Source organism: Leishmania infantum, chromosome 24, assembly GCF_000002875.2.
Source record: "Leishmania infantum JPCM5 genome chromosome 24".
NCBI lineage: Eukaryota > Euglenozoa > Kinetoplastea > Trypanosomatida > Trypanosomatidae > Leishmania > Leishmania infantum.
The window spans coordinates 410,035-421,926 of NC_009408.2; the positions used below are offsets into that span (position 1 = coordinate 410,035).

Genomic DNA, 11,892 nt, shown 5'->3' on the forward strand with positions numbered 1-11,892 from the left:
CCCTACGTCCGTCCCTCCCTCGTTGTTTTCCCTGACCTTGTCCCTCTCACCCATTGTCGATCTGCGCATCTATGGGTGATGGGAGGTACAACGCGGGCACCAAGCTGGGCGAATACACATATACAAGGCGGGGAAAACGCAGCGAAGTGGACTCATTCGAAGGCGATCATCGTGTTGGACCTGGCTCACCACCACCACCCACCCTCTCCTTGCCTTTTTCTGCCACCTCCGCTGAGAAAAGGGAAGCTGTGACGGGCACAAGGCAGCCCTTCGAGAGCGCTTGTCGGCACCGTTGCAGCAAGCGATGTGGCTCCAACTTTCTGTGTGCATTTCTCTGTACTTTGTGGCCCGCGCACCCACCATCTGCCTTCCGCCCGCACTGAACTCTCTCTTTCCTCACGCGCACGCACACGTGGCTCGCCCTTCCTTGTTGGATAACGTTCCGAAAACGACAGCGCACTCGTGGCACGTGTGTACTTCGCGCACTATAGAAAGCGACGAGCACACACACACACACACACACACACAGGGAGTCGACTGCGCATACCCACATGCCAAGCACTCTCTTCGCTTCCTCCTGGTCTTCGACGCAAGCAGGCTGACGCAGACGCCTTTAGCATGCACTCTGATAGAAGTAGATCACGATAGATTCTCTGGTCACCATCAGCACAGTGTCCTCCTCCTTCCTCGGACTTCATCCATGTCAGGGGCCTCGTCGCCACGACTTCCGTCGGAAGTGGAGTCGATCTCACGATCCTACTCGCCACCGCCGCCACCGAGTGTGCCGAACACCACACGGCGTTCACGCTCACAAGGGGGTAGCACAGCTCCAGAGGATCTGCCAGGCCTGCACAGCTGCGGAGATGCTAGTGGGGAGGCGAGTGTCTTACAGTGCGGCAGAGCCCAGCGGAGCGAACCGCTATCCGCTCGGGCCTTCGAGTCGCACCACTCACGCTCACTTGGCGCCGCGCTCTCGCCTATCTCCCCGCAGCGCACGAGCCGCCCTCTCAGCGGCGGCGGTCGCCAGAGTGCAACCGCCGCCGCTGCCACCCGTTCCCCATCTTCGCTGATCCACTCGACGCCGCGTCGACGTATGGGCAACAGCCGCAGCTGCAGCCCCACGCTCGCGATTGCCGAAGCCGAAGCAGTCCGCGCCGCCCGCGAGTTCTCGATGGACATGTACCGGGAACTGCATCAGAGAAAGTTCAAGTCCGTCAATGAAGAGCTTGACTTCTTGCGAAAAGACTTCGTGGCCTCTCGCAAAACGCTTGCCCTGCTTCACGAGGACAACGTCCGCCTCGAGCGGGAGCTCATGGCGCGGGTTGTCGAGATGAACGAACTGCAGGGGAAGCTGGAAGACGCGCAGAGGGAGGCCGAGCAGCAAACACCGAGCCCGTGCTGGCGGGTCTGCAGCAGCGGGGGCCGTGGTCAGATATGCAGCGGCAGCGGTTGTGAGAAACAGGACCTCGATGGCTTCGGACGATGCGAGGCGTGCGAAGCGTCACGCACATGGGCCGACGCGGGCGACACGGCGCAGGTGCGTGTGGACACCGCAGCCGAAGGTGGCGAAGGAGATGGGCAGCGGCCGTGCGGAGGCGCGGAGAAGAAGAATACATCAGCAGCGAAGGCGCCTTCACCTGTGTCCACGCTGCGCGCCGGTCTCTCTCTTTACGCGGCGAGCGGACAGCGGAGAAGAGGCGCAGCCGCCTCCAGCGGCACGTCAGCGCGAGGCCCCGACGGCGCCGATCTTCAGCAGCTCATTCGCGATCTTCGTGCCAACCTGGCGCGCCGTGACACCGCTCTGAACGAGGCACAGATGGAGCTTGGCTCTCTGCAGCACATCCGCCAAACGCTTGAGGCGGAGCTCCGTCGACTACAGGGCAGCCTTTCGGACGTAAAAGCACAGCGAGATGCGCTGCAGGCGCGACTGACAGCGCAGGAGGAGCTGCACACCGCAAAGGTGGCGCAAGTTAGCGGCCTCGAAGAACAGGTGCAGCAGCTGACGAAAGAAAAGGACGCTGTGCAGAGTCGACTGACAACGGCCCAGCTGCTATACGAGCACACCGGGCCCATGAGTGACGGCGGATCGCCTGCATCCCCCACTGGAGTTGGTGGCGGCCGTGTGCACGCGCACGAGGAGGCGCTGCGAGAGCAGCTGCAGCTGTACCGGTCGAAGTGGCAGGCCGCAGAAGACCAGATGGAGCACCTGCACGAGCGAATCTCCCAGCTGCAGCGTCAGCTCGTCGCTGGCGGTGCAGACGACGGGGCTACGGTGAGGCCTCTGAAGCCGGTGGCGAGCGAGCTGTGTGAGGCCGACGAGGCTGTTGTCCAGAAAGCAAAGTACATTGCCGATATGGCGGCGCTTCGCCGGCAGCACCAGGAGCAGGTACAGCTGCACATCGAAGAGGAGCAGCGACTGCAGCGGCGACTTGAGCGAGCGCAGGAGAACGCTGCCTTCCATGAGGACCAACTGCGTCAACAGCGACAGGAGGATGCGCGCCAGCATCACAGTGAGGTACAGGCGCTACAGGCACAGCTCCGCACGGCGCAAGGCGAACTTGTGAAAGCCCAAGAGGACCGCGAGCATCTCGCGCGGCAGCTGCGTCGTTCCACTGAGCAGCAAACCACTGTTGAAGTACTGCGCAGCCAAGTCGATCAGCTGAAGCAGCGACTCGGTGAAGTGGGGGCAGAGCTGGCGCAGGTGCGCGGGAGAGAGAAGGAGCTGTCCTTGCAGACCCAGCGCGAGCGTCTAGAGCGCGCCAAGGTCGAGCACGACCTGGAGGCAGCGCAAGAGATGCTGGAGCGTGAGAAGACGGAGGCCCAGTACCTGCGCGAGGAACTGATAATAACTCGCGAGCAGCTCGGCATGCACGAGGCCGTGGATGCGTCAATAACAGGCACGGGGCCAGCACGCTCGACCCTCTCCGCCACATGCGCACCCAGCGCCACCGACGCAGAGGGCGACGCGGCGACGCTCTCCTCGGAGCTGAAGGGCTACGTTGGCCTCATGCGCGTGAACGCGGCCTTGCAGCGGCGCATCGAGGAGCTGGAAGCGCAAGCGCCGACTCGCCATGGAAGCGACATAGACGGATGTGGCAGCAAAACCAGCGACGAAAGGGGCACGCAGCAGGCACAGCCGACGGATTCGGCGCGTGAGGGATCCGCATTGCCGAAGCCGTCACCCGACGACGCCTCCCCGCCCTCGGCACTGGAGCAGCAGCAGGCGGCGCACCTTCAGGCAGAGCTTACTTCGGCCCTGCAGAGTCAGCGAGCCCTCATGGCAAGCATCGCAGAGGCGGAAAAAGAGCGACATCAGCTCATCAAAGACAACCAGACGCTCGCTGACGGCGTCGAACTGCTCGAGAAGCAGCTGCGCAAGTATCAAGCAAAGTTGGCGTGCAGGGCGATCGCGGTCGACACCAGGGTCACCCGTGCTGAGGCGCCACCGTCCGCTCCCTCGGCAGATGTGAAGCCGCGCACACACGCCGATGTGGTCGAGGCGGAAGAGTCGCAGAGGCGCTGCTGCCGATGCGACTGCGCACAACAGTGGGACAGCCGCGTGCGCAGTCGCCTGCAGACGGCCCGCGCTCGAGATCACGATGTACACGTACGGCAAAGCGCGGACGGGACGCTGCGACAACCGCAGCTGCCGCAAGCGAATGAGAGCGAGGCAGCAAAGCCGAGCCTGCGCCCGGTGTGCAGCGGCTGTCGAGGCTGCTCCGGCCGCCCTGCTGCGTCCGCGCGCACCAAACGCTCAGCATTAGCTGCGTCCTTTGACTCCGCTCGTGGTATCGCCGTGACCGGGGCGGCGGATCGCAGTGGTTTTGCGCGCTGCCACTCCCCACCGTGCGCGGTGGGGAAGGTCGCCGAGCTTGGCCCAGTGCCCCTGTCGTGGCTTCAGTCTCCATTTCCCTCATCTCCTTCGGCGCCGTCTTCTCCTTCCCTCTCGCCTTCGCAGCCATCACCGCGTGAGACTCACGGCAAGGACACCGGGCCCCCGGCTGCGACGCAAATCACCCACGACAGTGCGGAAAGGCATCAGGGGCGAATCTTTCCTCCAACGCCTCACCACCGCCGGCGCGTGCACGGAAGCATCTTACCGCCGGTCTACTACCCCCCTCTCGTGGCACGCAGCCGTGACTAACTCGTCTTCAGGACACCCGCCACCGCCATGACTGCCCTGCTCATCCCGGCACCCAGTCTTTACCCGCCCGCTATTCTCACTGAGCTTGCGGAGCTCGGGTATGTGACTGTGTCTGTGGCGTTTCTCGCTCACCTTCTCTTGACAGCTCCGTCTACGGACATGCGCGATGCATAGCCTCGTCACATCCGCGCATGGGGTGTACGAGTAGGGGGAGGGGGTAGGGGAGTGTGCTCAATGAGCGTCCTCGCCACCATCGCAGCGCAGCACGGAGCCTCTTGCTATGCGCTCTCCCCCTGCCAGGGTGCGCTTTGCCTGCGAGATCGAGCGAGTGCGGCGCAGCAGTGGGAAGAGCGCATGCGCGGTGTACCTGCAGAGAGACAGACGTAATCATCGACAACGTCGCCTCGCTGCTGTCAAGCATCGGAGGAAGACGGGGGGATGCTGGTCAAAAGGCGGAGTCGCATGCGCCTCTGTTTCAAGCCTTGTTTTGTTTGCGAGCGAAGCTCCGCCATACACCCCCCCCGCCTCGCACGCCGCCACGTCGCCCGTGCGCGTGCGGTGTGCGGCAAGGAACAGGGCGGCCGACGGCGAAAGCCCCCTTCGCACGTGGCCTCCCTATCTCTTCTCCTCTTCTTGTCGCATCTAGACCCTTCTGCGCCGATGACGGGAAGCCGTATGCCGGGTGGCACGCGGCGCCTCCTCGTCTCCCTATCATCGTGTCTGTTTGCGCCCGCGTCCACGGCCTCCATCACTGTCACTGTCCTCATCACCGAATGTCTCTTCTCCTCCCGCCCCCCTCCCTCTCCTCCTCCTCACTTAAAGGGGGCGTGGCAACTGATGAAGGCAACGGTGACTCGCCAGCTGTGGAGTCGCGGCTTGCGTCTGCCACGTGTCTCTTCAGCTGTCCCTGCTAACCTATCGCACTGGGATGGCCTGCCACGCACCATGACGGGTGCCGCTGCCAGTGCGGCACCCGCAGCACGCGCTCGCACGACCGCGTCTCTCACCTCCCCCTTCATTTGCCTGCGCCGCTTCTTCTGGAACCCCTTCGCGTCGGGCACTAGAGGCTCCGTCTCCGCAACGCGCGACTCCGTTCAGCGCCTAAATGCCGAGCAGGACGCTTCAATAGCGGAAAAGGCGCACCGTGACGCCGACCTTGAAAACGAGCAGCTTCTTGGCGCGTGCCTGGACCTGCTCGATATGTGCAGCGGCAACGCGGCCGGTTCAGCGCCATCCAGCGCGCTCGATGAGCTTGCACGTGATCGCATCTGGGAGCTAGTGGACGTTCTCCTGCACGACCACCACCGCGCCCCGGCGGAGCAGTTCGACCTGGTCTACACCGCGCTGTGCATGCCGGCCGCGCAGGATCACCGGCAGGTGCAGCGGAGCCTGCTGTTGGTCCTTCGCTCCGTTGTCCCGGAGACACTCTACCGCGTGTTCGAGAGCGTGGATCTCTTTGTGGTTCGGGATGATGAGCAGTCGCTGCACCAGCGTGACGCGCTGATGAAGTTCGCACATGCCCAGCTTGGCGATCTTCACGTGCCGGACGGTTTGGCGGAGGAAGAGGTGCTCTCCGTGTACGTGGACGACATAAAGACAGCGTTTCCGGTTCTCGCCACCTGTCCTGCGTGGCAAGTGGTGGAGCGCGATGCCACGACGATCGCCTTGAAGTCTAAGCTCTTCGCACTGCTCGGCCGCCTGTGTGCCGAGTTCGACCAGGAAAAGACGGGCAAGGTGAAGCTGGCGGATCTGCGCTCCACGGCGGAGCGCGTCCTGGGGACGGACCAGGCATCGCGCCTGCTCGAAGGAGCGCAGGTGGACAAGGACGGCAAGATTGCCTACGCACAGCTGGTGGCCCTGCTCTCACGACCGCCCCCGAAGAAGCGGGCGCCTGCCGAGGTCACGTAAAGTCTCAAAGAGGTACAGCGAACAGTGTGTGGTGGTGGTGATGGTGGGGAGAGAACTGGTCATGGCAGGTTGGTGCCGTAATGAAAAGAGTGAGGCGTCGTGGATGCAGAGCCGTGCCAAGCTGATGAGCAAACGGGGGCGTCCGAGACGATCAAGGTACCCACGCACGAACAAAGAAGTAGAAGAGGAGGAGGTAGAGGAAGAGAGAGAGAGAGAGCATCACTCGGTGCGTTATCGTCGCCCACCCTCTCCCGTTCTCTCCCGTTCTCTCCCTCTCTCTTGGTGTTGCGATACCTTGGCGCCCTGCAAGATGCACGGCATCTGATGCCAAAGATGCGTCTCTGTGTGTGGGGTGGGAAGGAGGGAGGACGGGATGAGTAACCTGGCGTCGGAGACGTACCGCTGCCTACTGCTGTCGTATTGCTCCTCCCTTCCCCTTCCCTCACGCTGCACGCCGTCCCACCACGTACCCGCCCCAAAAGTACGTACCGCGCGGGAAGCAGAACAGAGGAGCGGCACACCGGCGAGCGCGCAGGCGCGAGGATCGCCAGTGGCTCTGCGCCTTGCTTCGGTGCGTCGAGCCAACGTCGTCCTCCCACCCCTCTCCCGCTTTATCTCAGAGTCCTCAGTCTCTCGCCGTTTCTTTCTCCTAGTCTGTCTGCGCCTCCCGGTCACTGCCAACAGCACCACCACCTACCACCAACACCGGCAGCGCGCAACTGCGGCCTCCCCTCCCCTCCCTCTTCCAGTGCTTACTCTCACAGACATAGACTCGCACGGGCACAGGAGGCACCTCGCAAAACCTCCTTTCGCTCTCTGTATCTGGAGGGAGGGGCAGAGCAAGGCATGCGCCGCAGCGCGGTACTTAGAAAGGCGCTTCCGCCTCTCCGCCTCTCGACAAGCGGGAGAGTGGACGAGGAGGCGCAGCCAGCCACCCAGCCTTTCGCGGCGTCTTGGCATACGTGCACCAGGAATGGCATTCCAGTTCGCTGCTTCTGCGAGGTGGACTTGGGCACCAGACTCACCTCCCCACTCTCATCCGCCGTGACAGGGGCGATGGCGTTACTGTGCGGCAACATCGCTACCGCCAGCCGCCCTTCCGGAACGCTGACGTGTGCCATGCGGTATTACACGGCGCCCTCGGCTGAGGAGTCTGTCTGCGATGTTGACGCAAAGACGGACACTCTCACCGACGCTGGCTCAGCTGAAGCGCGCGCTGAGCGTCCGGTAGGAACGAAGACGTCCTCGAAGAGGACCACGGTTACATCGAGCCAAGCATCCATAACGAGGCCACCGATCCCGGCGCCACTCACCTCCAGCAGCAGTAGCCCCTCTGCTCCGCCGCTGCGAGACACTCAGCAGACTGAACGCCTAAAGGCTACCCCCCAGCCTTCTGCGCACGAAACCAAGGTGGCAGGTGGAGAGGGCGGCAGTGATGTGGTCGTCGGCAGAACCGATGCAGATGTGCACGAAGGAGGAAGTCGCCTCGTGAAGGGCGAGGCAGGAAACGCCGCCGCAGCGGCAGGCGCGGATGACGAGGATGACGACGGTATCACCTTCTCTGAGGCGGCCTCGGTCGCGGATCTCTTTGAGATAGATGAGGTGAAGCTGAGTGCAGCGGGGGCGGATTCCGCAAGAGCTACCGAAGGCGCGCACCAGCACGCTGGCGACCATTCCGGTGTGTCTGGTGCCACGGACCGCAGAGGTACTCTATCCGCCTTTGCACTGCCCGCCGACCACAGCCGAAGCGGCAGTGGAAGCACTGCCGCCGGAATCGAGGACACGCTCTTGAGCGATCCGTTTCACGTGCCGAGCGTGGACGACGACGCGTTCGCACGGGACGGGGACCTGCCGGCCTCAGCGGTGGCGAGCTACAGTGCCGTCTCGAGCCCGCAAAACCTCAACGAGAACGTGCTCTCCGCCGTTGACGTGCTGTGCGACGATTTGTTTCACTGCAAAACGTCTGTCCTGCGCTCCTTCGCCCGCACGCGCTCCATTTCCGCTCATAAAAAGGTAGAGGTGGTGCTGCGCCTCCTCGAGAAGGCCCACCACGATGCCCATGGCGAGAGCAACGACCTCAGCGTCACGCGTCGCCTGCTAGGCGACGTCTTCGATGAAAACGTTCGCACAAGCGGGCTGCGCATGGCGTGGACGAACAAGTCGCTGGAGGCGGCGCACATCGAAGAGGCGTGCGAGTCCCACCTTAGTTTTGACTTGCTCGCGAACTCGACGAAGGCGCTCATGGTGCGGCGGCACGCGGGCGAAATCTCGCGTGTGCTGCGCAAGCTCACCCGAGTGTTTCAGCAAGAGCAAGAGCAGATCTCCCTCGCCGCAGTGGGTGGCGTGTTCCGCAATTACCGCGCCGCCGCCGACGAGCTGGTGCGGGAGCTGCCGGTGTGCGAGCTGCTCAGCCCCTTTGCGGGCTACCTGGTCAGCTATGTACGCTACGGCGCCGCGAAGGAGACGCTGACGCGGGCTGATGTGAACGAGCGCCTTGTCCAGCTGGGTGTGGTTCAACCCACTGTCCAGGAGGCAGACGACAGCGCCCTGCTGCACCGCCTCATGGGCCTCCTCGACCCCGCTGTGCAGCAGGTCGAGCGGCGGGCAGAGTGCTTTCGCCACGCGGAGCAGCCCCGAGTGGTCGGGATGGAGAACAGCGACGTTATCGCGAGCACCATCCGCGCTTTCAGCGAAGTGTCCCACACTAAGTGGAACACGCAGGCAGCACCGGACTGGGTGCACGACCTCGCGCGACTCTTCTGCAACTGGGAAGCGATCCTCCGCACCGACCTGCCACGGTTCGAGGAGGTGCCGCGGCACTTCTTTGACTGCATCCTCTCTGGCGTGGTCTGCCTCTACATTGCCCAGCGCGTGTATGGCAACTCGGTGGGAGCGACTGTCGTGCCGCTGTACCAGCGACTGGCCGTAAAGAAGTCACTGCGGCTGCACTTCAACAACGACGATAACACGGAGAGCGCGTTGCGCGACATCATGTCCTACGTGCAGGCCGGCGTGACGGAGGTGCGCGGCGGCGTGCGAGGCGAGTTTTTCGCCGGTGTTCTCTCGCAAATGCAAGGCGCCTTCCAGGATGCGCAGGAGGAGCGGTCGGCCCTGCATGATGAGCGCGTCGCCGTCATCTTGAACGCCGTCTGCGATATGGGGACGAACTGCACTCGCTCCGCCGGTCTCTTCAACCTCCTCGTGAAGATCACCGAGGACCTCGCTTTCCACTTCCGCTTCCAGCGCATTTACAAACGGCTGAGCGCGCCCGACCGCGCCACCATCCGCACGAACGGGAGCATTCGCATGTCGCAGACGCTGGAGTACTTCGAGAAGGAGTTGCACGTGACGCCCATCTCCACGAAGGCGGTCGGCTTCCTGGTGGTGCAGCTGCTCTATCTGTCGTTTCGCGGCGATGGCAGCAAGCGGCCGGTGCTCGAGCGCTTTGCGAGCGTGACCGGGGCAACGGAGCTGGACATAGTTGGGCTCACCGAGATGGCGGCTACGTCAGTGCGCGACCTGCACGTCGCCTTTCCCCCGCAGCTCTCCTACAACTCGTGGCTCAATGAGTCCGACACCCGTGAAAAGTCTGTGTACGGCGTGTTGCCGTCCGTGGCGGTGAAAGGGTCGGCGAATCAAGCGATGATTGTGTCGCAGGCGCCGATGTTGAAGGCGCTCGACGCCATCTCGCGTGTGCCATGGCGCATAAACAAGTACATGCTGCACGTGCAGGAGGCTATTGTGCGCGAGGGATTTGGGTTTGGCAAGATTCGCCCCGGCTTCTACCCTCTTCACTACTACTATATGAGCGACGGCGAAGTCAGATACCCTTCAGATCGCCGCCGCTCGGCGTTGCTGAACGACAATGACGACGACGACGGCGACGACCTCGCTGCCGGTGACGTGTTCAATCTGCTGCAGCGGCGGCAGTGCATCCTGCAGCAGAAGCAAGACTGGAAGGAGCTGAGCGAGCTGCGCAGCAGCCGTATTCATTACCTGCTTGGACTGCGCCAGGCCCGCTCCATTGTGCAGTTCTCGCACATCTATTTCCCCAATAGCATGGATTTTCGCGGTCGCATGTACCCGCTCCCGGGACGGCTGAACCACACCGGGTCAGACCCGTTCCGTGGCCTGCTCGAGTACGCGGAGCCGAAGCCTCTGGGTGCGGTAGGGCTGTACTGGCTGAAGGTGCATCTGGCAAACAAGATGGGCATGAGCAAGCTATCCTTTGACGAGCGGGTGCACTACGTCGACGAGCACATGGAGGACGTCGTGCAGAGCGCCGAGAGCCCCCTGGTCGGCGATCGATGGTGGCAGGAGGCGAGCGAACCGATTCAGTGCCTCATGGCGTGCAAGGAGGTGGCGGACGCGATGAAGTGCTCGCAGGGCCCAGAGAAGTTCCTATCGCGGCTACCCGTCGCGGTGGATGGCAGCTACAATGGTCTGCAGCACTACTCCGCCATTGGTCGCGACGCGTTTGGCGCGAAACTGGTGAACTTGGTGCCGAGCGAGCGCCCTGCCGACGCCTACACGGGCATCCTGAAGGAGATGCTCAAGTCCATATGCATCGACGCCGGCCGCGATCACCAGGTGGCGCAGCGGTGCCTCGGCACCGGCAGAGGCCAGGACAAGGATCACATCAAGCGCAAGACGATCAAGCGCCCCATCATGACACAGGTGTACGGTGTCACTAGCTACGGCATGTCAGAGCAGATCTTTGATGAGCTGGTGAAGCAGAACAAGAGCCACGGACTTTGGACGCACACGGACATGAAAGAGATGGCGGCGTACCTGCGTGACAAGGTGCTGGAGTCGCTCGGTATTACGTTCCGCGAAACCCAAAACTGCCGCAAGTGGATTAGTGAGGTGACCACGCTGCTCTGGAAAGTGCAGCCGGCCGAGCTGCGCAACGCGCTGTGCTGGACTACCCCGCTCGGCCTTGTGGTTCGGCAGCCCTACAAGGTTCGCAACGAGTGCTCCCTGTTTACGCCCCACGGCTACAGCCGGGTACCTGGCGACTCCGTCGCCCCTGCGAGCCGCAAGCAGCTGACAGCCATTGCGCCGAATCTGATTCACTCGCTTGATGCGACGCATCTCGCCATGACTGCGCTGGAGATGCAGCATCAGGGGCTATCCATGATGGCGGTGCACGACTCTTACTGGACGTACGCGTGCGACATGCCGAAGCTGTCGCAGGTGTTGCGAGAGCAGTTCGTGAACCTGTACTCCAAGTACGATCCCTTGTGGGAGCTGAAGGAGCAGTGGGAGGAGACGTACTTCATGGACCTGCGGCGGCACGGCGTGAAGCTGCCAGACCCGCCCAAGCGCGGTGATCTGGACCTGAATGTGGTCCTCAACTCACCATACTTTTTCTCGTAGGCGTCACTAACGCGTGTGTGTCCGTCTGCTCTGCTTCTCGTGCGCGAGTGTGGTCCGCTGATGTGCCATGTCCCTGTTATGCTTTGTGTATGTGTGTGTGTGTGTGGCCCCCTCCCTTCTCCTCCAGCCACTTCAGCCTCTCGCCTTCCCGGTGCGCACTGCAGAGCCTCAGATGATACAGAAGGCACAGCGCGAAAGGAGACACGCACGGGTCGAGATAGGCAGTGTGAGGCAGGTTGGAGGGTGATGGGCAGGTGGTATGGCGAGAGGTCAGCATCCGCTTGACAGCATCGGTACTGTCCTATGGAGGAAGCGCACACGAGCCCCGTTACGTGGCACGTGCCCTTTCAACCTCTCCTTGTTTTTTTCTTTACTTCATGTCTACCCCCCCCCCCCTTCTCGCGTAGCGACGGGGCGTGAAGGTGATGGCTGGCTGAACACTGTCATCGTCGTCATTGTCG

At 62.8% G+C, this 11,892-nt stretch overlaps 3 protein-coding genes across 3 annotated transcripts; all 3 read left to right on the plus strand.

The window, feature by feature from the left end:
* Nucleotides 1-1,177: 1,177 nt before the first annotated feature.
* On the plus strand, nt 1,178-4,144 carry LINJ_24_1160 (actin-interacting protein-like protein; the record flags this gene model as incomplete). Its single annotated transcript, XM_001465905.1, has 1 exon — nt 1,178-4,144. One exon carries the CDS (start codon nt 1,178-1,180, stop codon nt 4,142-4,144), a length of 2,967 nt encoding a protein of 988 aa, XP_001465942.1.
* Nucleotides 4,145-4,804: 660 nt separating this feature from the next.
* LINJ_24_1170 (conserved hypothetical protein) lies at nt 4,805-6,052 on the plus strand (the record flags this gene model as incomplete). Its single annotated transcript, XM_001465906.1, has 1 exon — nt 4,805-6,052. One exon carries the CDS (start codon nt 4,805-4,807, stop codon nt 6,050-6,052), a length of 1,248 nt encoding a protein of 415 aa, XP_001465943.1.
* Nucleotides 6,053-6,898: 846 nt separating this feature from the next.
* Nucleotides 6,899-11,431, plus strand: LINJ_24_1180 (putative mitochondrial DNA-directed RNA polymerase; the record flags this gene model as incomplete). Its single annotated transcript, XM_001465907.1, has 1 exon — nt 6,899-11,431. The coding sequence occupies one exon, from the start codon at nt 6,899-6,901 to the stop codon at nt 11,429-11,431; it is 4,533 nt and encodes a 1,510-aa protein (XP_001465944.1).
* Between the last annotated feature and the right edge of the window lie 461 nt (nt 11,432-11,892).